The sequence below is a fragment of the Sander lucioperca genome, chromosome 13, assembly GCF_008315115.2.
Source record: "Sander lucioperca isolate FBNREF2018 chromosome 13, SLUC_FBN_1.2, whole genome shotgun sequence".
NCBI lineage: Eukaryota > Metazoa > Chordata > Actinopteri > Perciformes > Percidae > Sander > Sander lucioperca.
The window spans coordinates 4,154,105-4,172,484 of record NC_050185.1 but is presented as its reverse complement, the minus strand read 5'-3'; the positions used below and the strand labels follow the sequence as shown (position 1 = coordinate 4,172,484).

The 18,380-nt window shown below is 41.7% G+C and overlaps 2 protein-coding genes across 10 annotated transcripts in view; one reads left to right on the top strand and one right to left on the bottom strand.

The window, feature by feature from the left end:
* Positions 1–5,172, top strand: part of gdpd5a (glycerophosphodiester phosphodiesterase domain containing 5a) — a 33,339-nt gene extending 28,167 nt beyond the window's left edge. For 3 of the 5 annotated variants that reach the window (XM_036008907.1, XM_031310936.2, XM_031310938.2), the window contains exons 14-17: positions 268–350; positions 2,098–2,112; positions 2,367–2,479; positions 3,799–5,172. In XM_036008907.1, the coding sequence (XP_035864800.1) occupies positions 268–350; positions 2,098–2,112; positions 2,367–2,479; positions 3,799–3,890 (303 nt within the window). In that variant the 3' untranslated portion in view covers positions 3,891–5,172. The remainder of the gene's footprint in view (positions 1–267; positions 351–2,097; positions 2,113–2,366; positions 2,480–3,798) is intronic. The other 2 variants (XM_036008909.1, XM_036008908.1) reach the window with 1 other exon arrangement.
* A 2,253-nt stretch (positions 5,173–7,425) lies between these two features.
* On the bottom strand, positions 7,426–13,990 carry samsn1b (SAM domain, SH3 domain and nuclear localisation signals 1b). Of its 5 annotated transcripts, none has more exons than XM_036008910.1 (7): positions 12,853–13,990; positions 11,801–11,914; positions 9,802–10,015; positions 9,380–9,531; positions 8,668–8,868; positions 8,431–8,581; positions 7,426–7,702 (listed from the first exon to the last, which is right to left on the bottom strand). In XM_036008910.1, the coding sequence occupies exons 1-7, from the start codon at positions 12,880–12,882 to the stop codon at positions 7,509–7,511; spliced, it is 1,056 nt and encodes a 351-aa protein (XP_035864803.1). In that variant the 5' UTR covers positions 12,883–13,990; the 3' UTR covers positions 7,426–7,508. The 5 variants fall into 5 exon arrangements, with proteins under 5 accessions (XP_035864803.1, XP_035864804.1, XP_031166956.1 ...); XM_036008911.1 differs by having other exon boundaries at positions 11,801–11,911; XM_031311096.2 differs by having other exon boundaries at positions 9,802–9,934; positions 12,853–13,988.
* Positions 13,991–18,380: the final 4,390 nt, after the last annotated feature.

Sequence of the window (18,380 nt, the reverse complement as noted above, 5' to 3'; positions counted from 1 at the left end):
CCAGCAAGACTCGGGGGCAAGGACGCAGAGAAATATTAGGGAGCGCAGCGGCAGACTGGAGCTCAGCATGGCGTTGGAGAACAACAGGACCCTGGGAAAGAGTCGGAGACAGGTTGAGACAAGGGCACGAATCCGAACTAAAAAAGCAGCTGCCTCGCCGGCCTTTGCCTTAGTCAAGGCCTTGTGTTGGCTTCAGGACACACGCTTGTTAATGGTGACCTCCGGTGGCGTTGACTGGAAACTACTACTTTTTTCCTTCTCTTGCAGAGTCAGAACGCTTACAACTTCATCTGGATCACTTCAGACCTGGTCTCCCTCGCCGTAGTCATAGGGATCTTCTGTTTTCAGAAGTAAGTACAGTTTGGACAGTCAACATGTTGAAAGTAACATACAACTACTATACAGCACACAGCCTTCATGCATACTCACCAAAAAAAAACATCTCAAACAGAAATGTATGGAACACTTATTTTTATTCATCATTGCATTTTAGTTGAAAGCACTTATATGAAAACGTGTTTACTTTATGGTACGTCATTTGTGATATATACTAACATTTACTAACCAGAGGGTCGGGACCATAGACTGTAAGAAAACAAAACAAATGGACGACGCGCCTCTACTTCCTCCCACTGTTCAAAATATACCATCCTGTAATCTTGGAGCCACATTCTGCGCGGTAGATATTGGGCGGTGGAGCCAGAGTCCCGCCCCTACACCCCCCGGAACCAATCGCGAGTCAATCCCAGCAGTCAATCATCACGTTTCACCCCGTTTTATCGAATAAGTACTTAAAAAAACCGAACTTATCCAAAAAAGCAACAAACATCAGCGTGAAAAGAACTACATAAAATGACAGAAACCATCTTTTGTCATCTTTTTGAGGTACGTGTACATGGAGGGGGCGGGGTTTATGACCTATACTGCAGCCAGCCACCAGGGGGCGGCCCAGATGCTTTGGCTTCACTTACAGTCTATGCATCAACCCCTGGTCGGGAATCTCAAAAGGGGTCACAAGATGATTAAAGGAATAGGAAAGATAAAAATGTATATATATATTTCAGCTACACATCAAGTTATGTTTATTTGTTCAGGTTTTTTCTTGTGAATTACTGGATCATTTGATCTCTTCAGGACTGTGAAAATGATTCACATTTGAAGACAAAATATTATGAATTGATTGACTTAGTCTCAGTCGTTATATGTATGCAACCCGGTTGCAAGTACACATTGCTTTGTTTTTCGGGGTCACAAGGCCAAAAGGTTGGAAACCAGTGATTTAGTTCATGGGTCCGTATATAAGGTCAGTTCACCTGAATTACGGAAAAATGACAAAAACAGGTTTTCTAACTCACCTCTAGTGGTTCAGATTACAGCCAATACAATATACTGTAATGCAATATTTATTCGTAATGCATCTCACAAAGTATTGAAACATTACATTTACTCGCATAACACTTTTTGGTTCAGAACTCAAAAATGACGCTAATTATGACAAAATACACTTAACATATTATATTAAATGGCTTCAAAGTATTCACTTCATATATGATATGAGTCTGGACGGACGTTGATGTAAACTGCAACTTGCCTTGTTGGTGGAGGAATACACCCGCGAGAAGGTAATTCTAGTTGTCAATATAATTTAACATTTGATCTGCTCTAGTGAACACAGTTAGGCATTTATAACATACATTATAACATTTATTTAGTACATTTACTGTATAACTTAAGTATGTCTTCCATCAGATATGTTTTTAAATGTTGTTAGGAGCAGCACATATCTAAATATATGAACAGCGCTGTTGTGAGTTTCCTGTGACTGCACAGTGTTAACACCAGCCTCTGAATCTGATTGGACCTGAGCTGAGCGTTGGCGTCTTCTGCACTGACTGGACTCTCTCTTTCTTATTTATTTCTTTTGTCTTTTTTTCCTACTGTCTTTTTTTCTTCTGACTTCTTTCCATGTTTCTCCTCCATGCTATAACCTGTCTTTGTCCTCTCTGTCCTCTCTTCCTCCTTTGACATTTGTTCTTTGTCCTGTGCTCTGCCTGATCTGCATGCAACCTTCCTCCGCTGCCCCTTGGCATCTGTCAGCTATCATGTAATCAGGTAACTGCTGCGACTGCCCTGGCCTTCTTGTCCGTCCTTCTTGTGCATTTTCTGCCCGACACCCAGGGGCAGATTCCTTTCTTTCTTTCACTTTGCTTCTATATCAAAGCACGTTTCATTCCATTTATGTATAACTTTATGTGTATCCGTATCTTGAAGGCCGAGTCTGGCACAATTATTATTGAGTTGTATGATTTAATTGAAAACCGCCTCTACATGCTCGTAAAAGTTTGTATCTGTGTGTGCTGTGACAGATGGAGGATGAGCGGGATGCAGAACTATAACCCAGAGCAGATTATGCTGAGCGCTGTGACGCGTCAGTCCAGTCGGGACGTCAACATCATGAAGGAGAAGCTCATATTCTCAGGTGCAGCTTTGACTACATTCACACCTGGAAATAAGTGTTTCGGGTTGTAACTGGGCAGAACAAACGAGCATAACATCCAGATAGAAATACAGCGATGAGACTTTGAGGTTCTTAAAGAGATATTTTGATGATTTGAATCCAGCTCTGTGTCATGGCAGTCTGTGCAGATGAACGGTGTGTGGCTTCCCCCCGTGGCCGCAGCGCATAGAGCTCCCAGCTGATCAGAGCAGCCGAGGGTCTGCTGAAATCCACCAGATGGCGCAAAATACGTCACGGAGTGAGATCCGCATTGTTTTGCGTCATCCGGCAGATTTCAACATACCTCTACTGCTCCAAGCTCTGTGTACTTGCGCCACGGAGGGAAACCAAACACCGTTCATCTAAACACTGCCCACACAAACATGACACAGAGCTGGATTCAATCCTCTTCTATACTCTTGTGTCCTTATGCGGAAGTACAGACTATAATTACCGCAACGCCAGCAGAAAAACTCCAAGTGACACAAAATTGGTTGAATATTGGCAAATTATCCCTTTGAGTAAACATTCACAAGCCGCCAGGTTGTAGGCAAGTGTGTCCCCCCGTGTTAAAAATGCCAACACACAGTAAACACTTAACCCACACTTATCATAATACCTTAGTGTATCCCACTGTTCCCCATAATCTACTGTGCAGCAGCAGTCCAGTTGTTGGCGGAAATGCATCAAGAAGCTGGTTACAAGTGATAATAATCAACAGAAATGAAGGATTTGAAGTATATGACATACTGGATTCTGCTATAACATTGTTATTATTCATTATGAACCCCTTTTGTAAATGATTTATTACTTTATTCTTATTTCTTTCCTTTTTTTCTCATCTTCTTTCCTGCACATAGCTGCATAAATATAATATATAATATGTTTTAGAAATACATTTCTTCCAGTGTGTTCTGATAAACTTCCACACTGCGGTCTTAACAGACACTTGGGTACTGTTGCCAGTTACCAGACATACATCACGCATATAGGCACTTATCGCAATGACTTTGACACCTGGGTCCAACAAGGATGTGCATGCCAGTTTAATGATACTACCACTTGAGGGTGCCAAAATTTGACATTTCGAAACTATTCACATGGGAGCTTTTACTTGTACTTACATGCACCTCTTTAAACAGTGCTCAGTGGAAAACAGATGGTATATTATATAAATACCAGCTGTTAATGTAATCCAACTAACTCATTCCCAGCTATGTCAAGTACATTATATCAATTAAATGTGTTCATTTAAAGAGGCTACAGCATCATCCATATTCTTTTTCTGCCATCTTTTTCAGAACTCAACAACGGGCTCAGCAGTACAGAGGAGCTTTCTCTGTACCCTGAGAACGGTTATGCCAGATACTCTGATGGAGGCGTCTCTGACTGAACAAAACACACCGCCACAGCTGGCAGATCTCGGATGTTAGTTTGATTTCAGAGACTTGACTGACTGGACGTTATTCCAGGGTAACTGATCTATCCGTCAACTTAACCCAGAAGTTCTGACAGCATGGATACCAAATCTTGTCTAAAGTATTTGGCCTATTGATTCGTCAGATTTTAAAATAACACATTATTCACTTGCTGATATGCAGATCATTTTTATGTATTAAATGTATGTTTTTTAATCATTTTGTACGTATTTTCTTCCATAATACTGCATAAGACTGCCAGTCTTAGCCACATTCCCTTGAAAATAGTTCATCATTTACCTTCATAGTTGCTTTTAAAAGTAATTTTCTCACTTTCAGTGTTATAAATTGTCGTGCAAAAGTTTCAAATATCCTCAATGGGAACGCATGGCTGATGTGTCATCACCTAAGGGGTAAGCTGACAAATGAGCAAACGTCTCATGATGAGTCAGATGCTATTTCCTACTGAACTGAATCCGTTGACCAGGTAAAACCGAAATTTGTGTTTTCTCAAAATGAATCATAATTTTAAATCATCATATGGCATTTTCACGTAGGAACATGACTTCTACTCATTCAACATTATTACCAGCTAAATGTGGTGATGTGTGAGGTGGTAGGGCCAAAAGTCCGTCTGACTACCATGAGAAAAAAATCTCTGTTCAGTCTGTTTGCTTGAGTGACCTTCTCAAAAGTTATATTTGAGGCAATACAGGCTGTAATCTTGTGTTTTTCCATGTCATGTACTTCACTGTTGTTTTCTAACATAGGAAATGGGCTGTGTAGTGTTCTGTATTATAAACTAATGTAAATATGAGTTGTTTTTAAATTTTTTCAATGGTTTGGACATATCAATTGTATATTTTTTTGTTTTCATTTATTACCATCACGACTGATGTCCTCTTGTAAGTGCGAAAGACTGATTAGATTAGGGCCTACGTGAAAACTTCTTTTCTTTCAGTTTTCATGGGATGAGGGGGTTTGGGGGGGTTTTGAGAGTATATTGTGTTCAATGTTCTAATCTTTTTTTTTTGCCTCTTTTCTGTCATGCCATGATTGATTTACTATATAGTCATATTAGCTATTACGATTTTCACATGGCTGCCTTTTTTGTTAAATGAATGGACTGGTGGAATAGTGTAGGATATTCTTTGTCTTTCAGTTTAATAGTAGGGATTCAAATTTCAAGTTAGAACTACACTTTTAGCCGCAGACATGTTGACTGTTCAATAAAAGTGATCTTTTCTCTGTGAAAAATGTGCAGTTTGTCTTTTGTGGAAGATTTGTGACAATTACATCCAAATGTAGATAATCAACATGGAAATAAAAATCTTAGATTCTCTTAACAATAGGTCAAAAGATTGAGCTACTTTTTGTCCAGAATGAAATATCTCAACAACTACTGGATGGATTTAAATTTTGTACAAAGACTTGTGGTCTCTAGAGGATGAATTCTAATGACTTTGGTGAAACTTTGTCTTTTGCTCACAGCCTACAATGTAAGAAGAGCAGTAAAGAAGGCAAAAAGGTACTACGGGAAGAAGAAAGTGGAACTGCAATTCCTGGAGGACAGCCCCAGATGCATGTGGCAAGGTCTGAGAACTATGACTTGATTACAAGCCCGCCTCTACTATTTACTAAGTGCTGATGCATCTATAGCAAGTGAACTAAACACATTTTATGCTTGCTTTGCGGCCATCAGCAGCCAACAAGCAAAAACCGCTGAAGCAGAGGTTAATGGATGGGTGGGTGCACCTTGCACACCCGTCTTCCTTTTTTGAGCATTTCCTTTACCTTTCGATTTCCTGAGATTCTCTTGCACGGCTAAAACTATTTTTTTTTTTTAAGATTATCTTTTGGGCATTTTAGGCCTTTATTGATAGGTAAGCTGAAGAAATGTAAGGGGAGAGAGAGGGGGAATGACATGTAGCAATAACCTGACTCCGCCAGATGGATTGCTTGCATTTGCTCGGCATATCCATCTGGGAACTTTCTGTTGGAGAACTTTTGGGAAGGGGCGAAAATACTGGTTAGCTGATTGGATAAACCATCTGTCTATCACCACCTATGTTGGTGATAGACGGACCAATCAGATCAACGATATATCAAACTCTTGCCGAAACTAGTTAGGAGAAGAGCAAAAACATATTTTCCTCCGAGAAAAGCCTCCAGTGCCAGACTGATCTGCGAGTGGAAAACTGGAGCTCGCGAGATCAGGACGGTCTCACGAGGCTAATGTAGCAAAGGGCCACAGGTCGGAGTCGAACGCGGGCCCCCTGCGTCGAGGAGTAAACTTCTATATATGGGCACCCCCTCTACCAACTGAGCTATCCTGGCGCTCAACTAAAACAAGTTCCTTCATGAGACTATTTCACAGAGGCACCGTGGGTCTGTCTGGCGCTTAGCGCCACCCAAGACGAATGTGATTGGTTTAAAGAAATGCCGATATATCAGAACACGTTTTTCTGCCATCCTGGAATGCTGTGTGGACTAGCCAGACCCTCTTCCACAGTGCTGTGGAGATAGGTCTGGCAATGCAAGACTATATCTCACATGGAAAAGAAGGAAGCTATGTGAGATTGCTGTTCATTGACTATGGTTCAGGGTTTTACAGCATAGTTTCCTCCAGGCTGGTCATAATTGAACACCTCACTGTGCATGTGGATCCTTGACTTCCTGACAGGCAGACCTCAGGTGGTGAGGGTGGGCAGACACACCTCTTCCATCCTCATCCTTGACAACGGAGCACCCCAGGGCTGTGTTCCACATGGCTGTGAAGCCACTTTCGAATCTTTAACACAATCATCAAGTTTGCTGATGACACAGCTATGGTGGGCCTTATCACAGATGACAGAACTATGAAAAGGCCTAGGCTGAAAGAAGTAGAGGACAGGACCCGCTGGTGTCAGGACAACAACCTGCAAATGAATGTCAGCAAGACTAAAGAGATGATAGTGGACTTTGGGAAGAGTAGGGAAGGAACTACACTCCCGTTATTATCAACGGGTCCTCGTGGAGAGGATGGACAGCTTCAAGTACCTTGGTGTCCACATCACTGAGGGTCTGACCTGGGCGCTGTATACTGACTCAGCAGTGAGAAAGGCCAGGCAGAGATTGTTTGACCTCAGATGTCTGAGCACATTTCAGGTTCCCTCTCAAATACTGAGCAATTTCTACCCCTGCAATATTGAGAGCATCCTGACAGGGAACGTCACTGCCTGGTACAGAAACAGCACCGAACAGGACTGTTCAGGAGGAGCTTCTACCCTCAGGCCACTGGGATCCTAAATGAGGACACTGCCTTAGACTGCACAAAGTTGAAGGAGTTGATGGGATTACATTTCACTGGAATTGTACCTCGTACAATTTCATGTGACAAATAAAAATTGATTTTTTTATTTCAGGAAACAAATGAGCATCCTTCAACGTATAGACACATACAGTAGTATTACTAAGAGTTGAGGATAAGCAGTGGTAAAGGCTCATTGTACATAATAAGAAATGACGCTGTTGCAAGAAATAAAAAACGTTTTTTTTATTCGCAAGTCCTCTCAACAGCAGCATAAAGAATACAACAGATTATAAAGACATTCTCATGAAGCTGTCGTCTGGGCCGGTAGAGGGTATTCTGAGAGAAAGTGAAGGTCTGTGTCCTCTGCGCTGTTGTCGGGGCTGTCAGATGGCATGTGGCAGCCGGAGTCTCTCGGGCAGTTGTTCATATCTGCCTTTGTGTTCTCGCTGGGGGTCTCGGCCTCCTGATTGGCCTCATTCTCCAACTGACGATCAGCTGTGAAGCAGAGAAGACGGGTTGGTTGGATGTACTGTCCCAGAGTTGCATGGATGAGCAGTAAGTAATCCTTTACAGCTAGTATTCCTGTGCAGTATGGCTCAACGGCCTGTGTTTCTGCAGCTACTATCCCTGTGTGTCCTGCTCTATTCTCAGTTACACCTACAGTTATCCTGTTATCCTTAACCTCTTTAGCTGTGGCCCGCATACCCTCTCTACTTGAGGTGCAATGTCACTTGTCCCTAGGGCAGGGCAATATATCGATATTATAACAACATCGATATATGAGAGTAGATATCGCCTTAAATTGTGGATATCATTATATCTTGATATGACACAAAGGTTGTCTTTTCCTGGTTTTACAGGCTGCATTACAGTAAAGTGATGTGATTTTCCAAACTTACCAGACTGTTCTAGCTGTTCTGTTATTTGCCTTTACCCACTTAGTCATTGTATCCCTATTATTGGTGATTATTTATCAAAACTCTGATTGTGTTAATATTTTGTGAAAGCACCAAAAGTCAACCCTACAATATATCGACATTGATGTTTTTGCTAAAAAACTAGCATGATATTTGATTTTCTCCATATGGCCTAGCTCTACATGTCCCTCTTTTTATTTCTGAATCTTAACATCTCAGCGTGTATTTTGCGGTTTTATCATGTCACAAAATGTGCGTGATGACCCTATCCTTGGATGAGCTTTTTCTCTGCTTCCCACTACTCACAGCGCATTTGCTGCAGGGAGTCGACAGCGTCGAGCAGACGATGCCTGTGCTCTGGATCAGTCACATTCAGCTCCGTCAGGTGGTGCTCCCTCAGCCTCATCAAGTCATCTACTGTTTGGTAGCCGTTCAGCTGTAAGGACGAGAAATGCTCCTGGGGAAGCAAGTGGAAAAAGAAACATTCAGGAACACCCTCTTGTATGGAAGATAATTGTCGTGAAACTCCAAAAGACAAAATACCTCCAAACTGAGGCGCTTTAAAACTTCCTGGACAGTTGATTTGTGTCTCACTCTGTGGGTTTGTGTCTCCTTGGGTGTGTCAGGACTCTTCTCTGTTAGCACATCCACATAAATGAACTTGAAATTTCCCATTCTGCCGTTAAGCATGCCTGTCCATATTCCCATGGGGGGCTTGGCGATTATGTCAATCACATCTCCCACCTGAAGGAATGTTTAGTTTAGTTTTATTACATTTATTTGACTGGGAGCATGTACAAAATACATCAATATCATAGACAGAGAAGAGCTTATACCACATTGAACTTCTTTCCATCTGTACTCTGCCTGGGCAGTAGACACACACACACACACACACTATTACTACTAATACAATGAATACATACAAGTTCAAAATACAGTAAAAACCAAATGCTTTATAGCTTTCATATTTCTGTTAGCAGCCACTAAGACAAAATCAGAGGAAAAATCTAGGGCATTGCTAAAGTCAGTAGTATACATCATCTTGGGACCAATATTGTATGTACACAGTTTCATTGCAATCTATGAAATGGTTGTTGAAATACATGAAAATTGGTGGACCAATCAGACCGACTAGCAAAGCCATTCATAGAGCCATGCAGTGACCATGGCCCCAGTATAATACAGTTATAGTAATGCAGTCCTACATTTAGTTTACTTCATTTCCATTTGCTTTCCAGACTTGTTAATGTACCTTGAGTTTGAGGGATTCTGTGTCGTATGGACTTGGCACAAAGTCTGTATGGACTTTAGCTCTGCCACAGAACTGTCTTCTTGACAATAGATCGTCCTCTAGCCTGAGACTGTTTCTGTTACTGGAGCAGCCTGACCCACTGGTGACTCCACCTGGGGATCAGCAGACAAACAAGAGGGTTCAATAAAGGGCAAGCTAATTACTGCGTTCAATTCTAATCGAGTCATCCACATGTCAATAACAAGACCTCCCAAGTCTGAGTCGAGGGTTTAGTTTTTGATTTGTCAGAGGTTAGTGTAGCTCTACAAATTAGTGCATCTAACGGGAAGTAACAGGATACAGGAGTGTACAAGGATGGGTTGCATAATTCATCAGCCCGTGGTGTGAAGAGTACACTTGGCTCTGTGCCTGAAGGTGCTTACTTGAGGAGCTTTGTCCACTGTAGAGGCTGTAGAGGCTTTCCAGAGAGTTACTGGACCGCCTGTGTCCTTTACTAAAGGGTCGCCCTCCACCAACTTCCCTCTTCTCTGCTTCATCTTTCTGTGTGTTTCCAGTCTGCACAGTAAAAACACCAGGTGACATTTGCATTCTGCCGCATATGCTTTTGGTTCCCTCCCTGTCATTTGTTATCTTCCACTGCAGGGGAACAAAAAAGAAGGTTAACCAACCAGAAAGCTGAGTCAGGGCCCCTACAGTAAGCTGGCGTGTTTGATTCCTCATGTGAACAGCGCAATATCCCAGTTTATGCTGGAACATACAGCTCCTCTGGTAAGCAAAATACTTAATCCTGCAAGAGTCGCCTTGCTTTTTATAGCTGAGAGCTAGGAGGTGTGTGGCGAGCATAATCCCCAGCTACCTGTGCTCAGCTTGTAACTTCCTCTTCCTGTACAGGGACTATCACACCATGGACCATATTTGCATCATGCGTGTGCAGTTTGTGAAGTGCATAGTTGTGGATAGACTGCACTTAAACTTCACAGCTATGCAGCTTATAAAATATATGATCTGATTTAATTGGGTTTTGAAATTGTGAGGCAGACTCTTCTATAGCAAGGGGGTGCCTGGGAATAATTTGTTTGAATAAACAGCATCTGTATCACCTGATATTTTTCGCTTGAGACAAGAGGGCAATTTAACCGGCCACATGCACACACTGATTATATACATAAACATAACAGTGAACTAGTGCCAGTGAGCTCTCATACAGTAGTATGGCAGCTTTATCATCTAATAGCTTGATGGGAATCACATTAAAGATATCATTCATGATCTCTCGTTTATTTATGATATCTATAATAATGTTTTGACTAGTCAAAGTCTGAGTTTAGGAAATCTTAAATTCCATTTTGAGTACTTACAATTTGGTCACAATAATGGTACAAAACATTACAAGCTTAACAAATGCACACAGGAACTAATGCATCAGTCGCAATGAGTTAATGCAGATGTATCATAAATTCCTATAGTCCATTACAGTAAGCAATGATCAGGTCACTATGAGTTTATGTGATTAGTAAACACATAATAGATCATCAAAATTCGTAACACAGTTAACACACTGGTAGTCAGATGCAAACATAGACATGTTGCTGGGCCGACTGACCGCCATCTCTACAGCCACACAGCTAGCATGGATACAATATGATCATCATTTAACCACACTCTCTCTTACAAATATGACAAACAAAGACCTTTGTCATGCAGCAACATGCAGATGTTTGCATCTGACAAGTTTGATAAAAAACAGCTTCATGCTTCCTTGAGTATAGCTACTGCTGATCACATGCATCCCAGTCTCCTCTGTGACTGGATTCCAGCTGATTTGCTGGCATGTAAATACATAAGTATATAAAGTAACTGAGTTAATATCCATTAATTATGATCCATTAAGTGTTAACTAATTACATAACCTCGAAGTGACTTGATCATTTCTTGGTGGTGAGCAACATAAATCATCATTACACGTGCATCATAGTATGACAGCTCATTTACTGACACTGATCCACGACAGGGCCCCTTCACTGCCATTTGTCATCCATCTACCAGATGCCCTCTGACTTCACTTCCTTTCCCTATCCCCTGACTGCCCTACACACCTGTTCCCACTTCCCTCATCTGCTCTGCAGTTGCCTGGCCTTCCCTCATCAGCCTCTCACTACACTACATGTACCGGCCCAGTTCCATTCCTTACACTGCAAGACCATCAAAGTTGCCGTGTGCCTGATGCCTTTGTTTTCAAGCCACCAGAACCAAGCAAATGATAGTCTGATTGATAGTTTTCAGTCTGGCGGAGCAGGTGTGGACCTGACAGCTGTGTCTGCTTGGTAACAGATGTTATTTCGTTAGGTGTAAAGCACAGCAAATGCAGGGTGCAACAAACTTAAAACTGGTTGTATAAGCTTTGTAGAGTGCATGACATACAGTGATGGCTGTCAACGTTTTCTCAGACGGGGCCTTGACGTGCTTCCTGTCACCATGTGATGAGGTCTCCCTCCTCTGCAGCCTCAATTTGGTTGGATCGCAACTCTGCTCCTGCTTTAAAAACAAAACACTCTAAACGGGGATGAATTCAGAATTTTTTAAGTGGGCTGGCACAGGGGGGACCAATAATCTGTCAGGAATACGGCATAGAAAATATGTTTAGAAATACAGGAAAAGGTATATAACACAATAATTCTGCTAAATTAAACATCACATAAAATATCAAATCACATACAATATCACATTCATTATTAATTTCACTTGTGTTTTATATTAACAAATTGTAAATACAAATACAGTACACATTTTCTATAGGCTGATGCTGCATTCCAGAGACAGTTTTTAGCCCGTAAATTAGGACTTCAAGTCACGACTCACGACTTGGTAGAGTTCCAGGCAAAGTCACGACAAACCCTTCTAGCTAGCGTTAGCGTTAGCTAGCGGCTACCTAACATTGACGTTAGCTAGCGCTAGCTGATACTAGCGGGGACATATTTTGGGCTTCATTTATTAAACATAACCTGTAGTAGTACATAATCGTATGTGTATTGTTTTGATTACAATGTGCGGAATTACTTTACGTTGCCTATTTATGTCTATTTATATTTCGCACTGCTAATCACCGGCGTCTGTACAGCATCAACAGGGGTCGACATTGTTTATGTGTGTGTGACGTCAAAACTGTAACTGGGAGTACAACGATCTGGTACGTAAGTTGCGGGTTTGACTGCCGTTCCAGGGCACTTTCACAGGTAGAAGGTTGTGAAAACACGAGTTAGGGGTTGCCTGGAACGCAGCATTGGTCTGCCACTTTTTAAAAAATGCGCCCCCCTTCTTGCCCCACCCCTTACTGTAAATAAAAGGTTTGCCCACAACTGCGATATAAACATGCTGTACATTTTCTGTCTAAAAATCAGATTTGGTGTGGTTCAGTGGTGTCCAAGTAAAATTCCTCGATGGACCAACTGACAGATGGAGCTTGGTTCTCTTACCGGAGCGCTTCCATTATCCCGTGGTTTCATCAAAGGCGAGGGCTGTCTGCAGACTTCAAATCTCCCAAACTGTTTGGGTAAAAGAGAGATTAAAATGTGTTTTTGTGGTGACAGATGGGCACATTATCTGCGTGTATGTGTGCGTTCTCCCTGTGAGCCCACAACATAAACAGTATGTGTTTTATTCCCTGTTTATGATGTGTGTCTGAATTAGGTTAAACCCTGGCAGCAGTTCTTAGATATGATGTATTTTTTTCATATCCCGAGTCAAAATATTGTGGCGTGTATTTGAATGATCACGTTGTGCTGATCTTGTACTATTGACTGCGTTATGTTAAGAAAAATATGATTTCAGTACCATGTGGGGGGGAGGTTGCCTACCTACCGTGTTATTTTTGTCAATATGTATAAAGTATTCCACCCTGCTTAATTTGTATAATCTGCTAATCTATATTCTTCGTCAAGTGGAGACAGTATGGGCGCAATGAGTCATTTTCTTACTTGTTTGCCATTAGCTTCCGTTAGCGGTCATTCAGCGCTGCCCTCAGAACATCTGTTACACTGACTCTTGGCTCATTCCCAACATTGGCCGTTAGTGAACTGAGGCCTCACTGTCATGCACTGAGTGGTTGGATAAGAGCAACTCTAACTACCATTGTCCTCGATTTACACAATTATTTCTGTAGTGCATTTTTTTTGCAATTATACGAAACAGCCATATTAATACAAATTCAGAATTGTGTGGTTTCTCTGTGATCATGTGCTCTGATGCGTAGTGTGGAGTCTGATTTCAACCAGTGATTGATTGTATTCTTAATTCCTCCCCAAGCGAAGGGGGGAGAGAGAGGAATCTCAGTAACTGGATGCTGAGCTAAAGGATAACTGGTTGAGATTTGTGATAATGAGGAAGGCACTGAATAGGAGACTTAGTGGATGCTGTTCTAGTCCCCAGGGATTTGTAATACAATAAAGAAGCTGCTTTGCACTGCCCCTTGATGACATCAGGCTGTCACTCTTGAGACAGTTGGTCATATTCACTCCGTTCTATATCGACACATTTCATTTCCGGGATTGCTCCGTTGCCACCGGAAATTCCGCCAGATGTCCCTTATTTTGGCCAGATGTCCGTAACCTTCCTCTTTCTTTCTGTTGGCATTAAAACTCCGGTTGAATAATGAGGACTATGGTTAACTGCTCCTCAGATTTCTGCAGTGTAAATCCAGACAGCTAGCTAGACTATCTGTCCAATCTGAGTTTTCTGTTGGACGACAAACAACTTTTGAACGTACACATGTTCCACCAAAACAAGTTCCTTCCCGCCAAATGCCAATACACCAGAGTATGTTTTTCTGCTGTGTGGACTAGCCAGACTCTCCTCCACAGCGCTGTGGATGAAGGTCTGGCAATGCAAGACTACATTTTCTCTGAATCTTTTTAGTAATAAATATATGAAATACATACAAATTACAGTGCCATTACTTTTCGTAGCTATATGTGCAAATCGTTGATTATTCTCAGGCTTGACAAAGCACGACAAAGTGGACTGGCCCTGCAGCACTCCTCCATGCATGAGCCTCTCATGTATACGTCCTACATATCCCTGATGTTCAACTCTGAAGCTGCTGCTCACTTCCTGCTTACCAAACTCCATCTCTTAGGGATATCAATTGTTTCATGTTTAATTTAGAGAAATCCTCTTCATTTTCCAGTTTCAGCAGGATGGTCAACACACTTCCAATACGGCCTTGTGTAACTGTTTTGTTTTCATGTGATTATGATATTATTAAGTAGCAGTTTAGGACGCATTAGCGATACTAACTGAGGCTGAAAATGAAACTAAGCTGTGAAATGTTTGCTTCAGTACCCTCAAAGCAATGAAAAAACAAGTATTAGCTGGAAATTTCAATTAAGAGTTCAGTTAGTCTAAATGTTCTCTGAAGAGCTCTGAGGTGCAAGTAGAAAGTCAGGCCCTGTGAAGCCCATTTTAACGGTACTTTGGAGAACTGGGAGCAGGCTACAGACAGACTGCAGCTAAATGCTGGTTTCTACTGTACTTTGGCACAAAACGCACTTAAAATGTCATTTTTACAGTGTGGTATTGGTACTTTTACGTGAAAGTGTATATACCTATTATCAGGAAAATGTACTTAAAGTATTAACATAAAAGTACTCGGAGAAAGGAAAAATCCTCACATTTTAGAAACTGGAAACGAAACCGTTCTGTCAAATCAACTAAGTGATTAATCCGCTAATCATTTCAGCTGGACTTGTAGGCCGTTACATTGTTGGGTAGTTTATTTTATAATAAAAGATCGTAGTATGTGTTTTGTAAGCAAAAATGTTAATTTGTAAAGTAACTAAAGCTGTCTGATAATTGTAGGGGATTTAAAAAGTACAACATTTCTCTCTGAATTGTAGCGGAGTAGAAGTAGAAAGGGGCATGAAAAGACTCAAGTAAAATACACAAGTACCTCAAATCCGACTTAAGTACAGTACTTGATTAAATGTACTTAGTTACATTCCACCGCTGTAAAGTGTAAAATCTATACGAACATCATAAGAATAATTACTGTAAAAAAACAAGGTCAGCAGCCTCCATTAGTCTGTGCTCTGCCTCTTTTACCACCCAGGTCCCTCTTCACAGGGAACGCATTGCTTCCCACAAAACTTCAAGAATGCTCATAGGGCACAGGCGACTGCTCTACCACCTGAGCCACAGCCGCCCAAAACTAGCAACTGCCGCTTGGCGTCATGGAGCTTGTAGCTAGCCGCCGTAACGTGACCAGCCGGTATCACGTGACCAGCCGGCCGTCTCCTAATTTCCATTCCATTTCATGTTTAGGTGTGCATACATTTTCGTACGATATCATACAGACCCGTTCATGAGAATGCGTTGTCTGAGTATGCTATATGGGTACATTTTTCTGTTTCACAACTGGGAACGCTACAATAGAATAAAGAGAACCAAACGCTACCCAACGCTTTTTTCTTTTTCCCCGCTGTTGACGGTAAGACAACACAAGGGTTAAACCAATCACAATCGTCTTGGGCGGTGCTAAGCGCCGGACGGAGCCACGGTGCTGCTGCAAAATAGCCTCAGGAAGGAACTTGTTTTGATGGAACATGTGTACGATCAAAAGTTGTTTTAGTCGTGCAACAGAAAACTCAGATTGGACAGATAGTCTAGCTAGCTGTCTGGATTTACCCTGCAGAGATCTGAGGAGCAGTTAACCATAGTCCTCAGAAATCCACCGGAGTTTTGAATTACAACACAAAGAAAGCGGAAGGTAACGGACATCCGACCGAAAAGAATTTCCGGCGGCACCTGAACAATACCGGAAGTGGAACGTTGTGGATATAGACAAGATGGAAGGTAATGACACCAAGGTACTGTGTGTCTTACTGTGTTCTGTGAGAGCTGCAGATCCGTGTTGGAGCGCATAATTTGTTTAGGAGACAGATCAGACTGTTTGCTGTCCAGCTCCTGTATCAAACTCTCAAAGTGATCCCATTCTGTGGTCCGGGGCAGCATCCAGGTGCCGCCACACACCGTCAGTTCATGTCCAGGTTGGTGACATGTGTGGTAGAAGGGAGTCCAGGGCTGCGGACACTCGAATGGGTTCCACCGATAATTTCCAAGCCGCGGGCCCCAAACTTCTTCCTCTTCTGAATCTTTACAGACATCTTTGGCCTGTTGTTGCTGCTTTGGTGGTGATGGGGCAGTTTCAGAAGGCTTCTTCTCTGTTCTCCTCCCCAGGCCGATGCACGTTAGCACTGGATTGTTGTTACTCAACACATCCGACATATGAGCTGAAGATGAGCAGAAAGGACTGTTAATGATGACCGATCTGATTGCAGCTTCCTGAGCAGGTTGAAGAACATGGCCCTCACCGTTATTCTCAGAGGTCCTCTTCCCTCCTCCAGCTCCACTCTGATGCCCTGTCTTTGTTTGCACCAGGTTCTGTAACTTCTTCAGTCTTCCCGTGGTGTGTATGGATTCTGCTGTGTCAGCTGCAGTTTCACCGCCCTGTGATAAAGAAACAAGATGAGCATTCTATGCAGTGTACTGCACACACTGAAATGCTTCTGCATTACAAAACAGAGGAATATATTAGAGGAATGTTATACAGATTACGTATATTAAACAGTTCAAACTAACTCCACCTCAAGCAGTTACAACGGTAAAATGCTGCTTACATATATAATACATTTAAAAAAAACAAAGAAGAACATTGTTGACCAATTCTCGAATACTTAAATTGAAAGCCAACGAATAGCAGTGGGTCTTAAGCAAGTTTCAGTGGTCCGAGCAGGTCTTATTTTAAAGATTTAGTGCGTAACTTTTATATATTAAGATATTAATGAATGTCCGTTACATTCAAGCCATTGCCAAATTAGTTGATACAAAGCTAATTAAGACTATCAGCTCCACACAACTCTCTCTGTATTTCTCAGTATGGCTATGTTCAGAAGATTGTTGTCCAGAGACTTTCGTGCGCAGAAACCAGGGAATTACCTCTTCTGAAGAGTCCATCATATTTTTTTAATCCTCCGTGTCTTCCTTGGTTACTAGCAACTGTGTGGTGGAGGGGTGGGGCAGAGCGTGATCACGGACAGTATTGTTATCATTACTTAGAATTCCTCTTGGGGGCGGCAGAAACTACGCACTATAGCTTTAATAGGTAAATTATTACAGAGATTTGGAGCAGCCACTGAAACGGCTCGATCACCTTATTTCTTAACCTGGAACTGGAGCATCAGTATTAACAATCTAATAATATCATAAATTAAAATATATCAGTTGCAGGGGACATTTTAGTGCAGAATGACTACTTTCACTTTTGATTGATCATACTAAGTTTGTTTGGCTGATCTTTTACCTCAGTAAGATTTTGAGTGCAATACTTGTAATGGAGTATTTAATCACCGTGTAAAGGATCTGAACTTCTACCACTTAACCACTTAAATGTTACACGACCAGCTAAACCTTCCAAAACATGCTGTATTCCCGTCAAAATCTAATGCTCAAACAAAAAGTCACCTCTTGATGCTGGTACTGCCTCAGCATTTGTTCCCTGCTGTGTGGATGAGATTGCTGTCCTGTCCCTATCTCAACTATCAGCTGTTGGCATGGAAAGCACCAAACCGTACAAAATCAAAGTGTTCTAAAGAACACAGACCTATAGATATAAAAAGGCCTTATAAAGCAGATTAAAGATTATAAAGCAGATTAAGTGAACCACCGTGGATCTGATCTGGCTGACATACAAATGTCCTCCCTCAGGTTTACTTCACATTTTCTTTTTACCCTCTGTAACCTCCGTCCATGTCACATAAACATAGGAAGTGAGTTAACTTTGAAACATTAGCCAGATTTATGCTTCCACACATATAAACCAACAGATGAAATGTACTTGTATACACTGCCAAAGACATTCTTTTTTTGTCATTGTACAGATGCTGTACTGTAATATAATCTATTCCGTGTTTTCCCCAGTTAGCCTACATAAGCAGAGTGTGGAAGCACA

Coding starts and splice junctions, on each gene's coding strand:
- samsn1b (XM_036008910.1), bottom strand. CDS start 12,882: ATGAAACCACGGGATAATGGAAGCGCTCCG. Junction 11,915..12,852: donor GGGATAATGGAAGCGCTCCG/GTAAGAGAACCA, acceptor TTGTTTTTAAAG/CAGGAGCAGAGTTGCGATCC. Junction 10,016..11,800: donor AAACGTTGACAGCCATCACT/GTATGTCATGCA, acceptor GTTCCCCTGCAG/TGGAAGATAACAAATGACAG.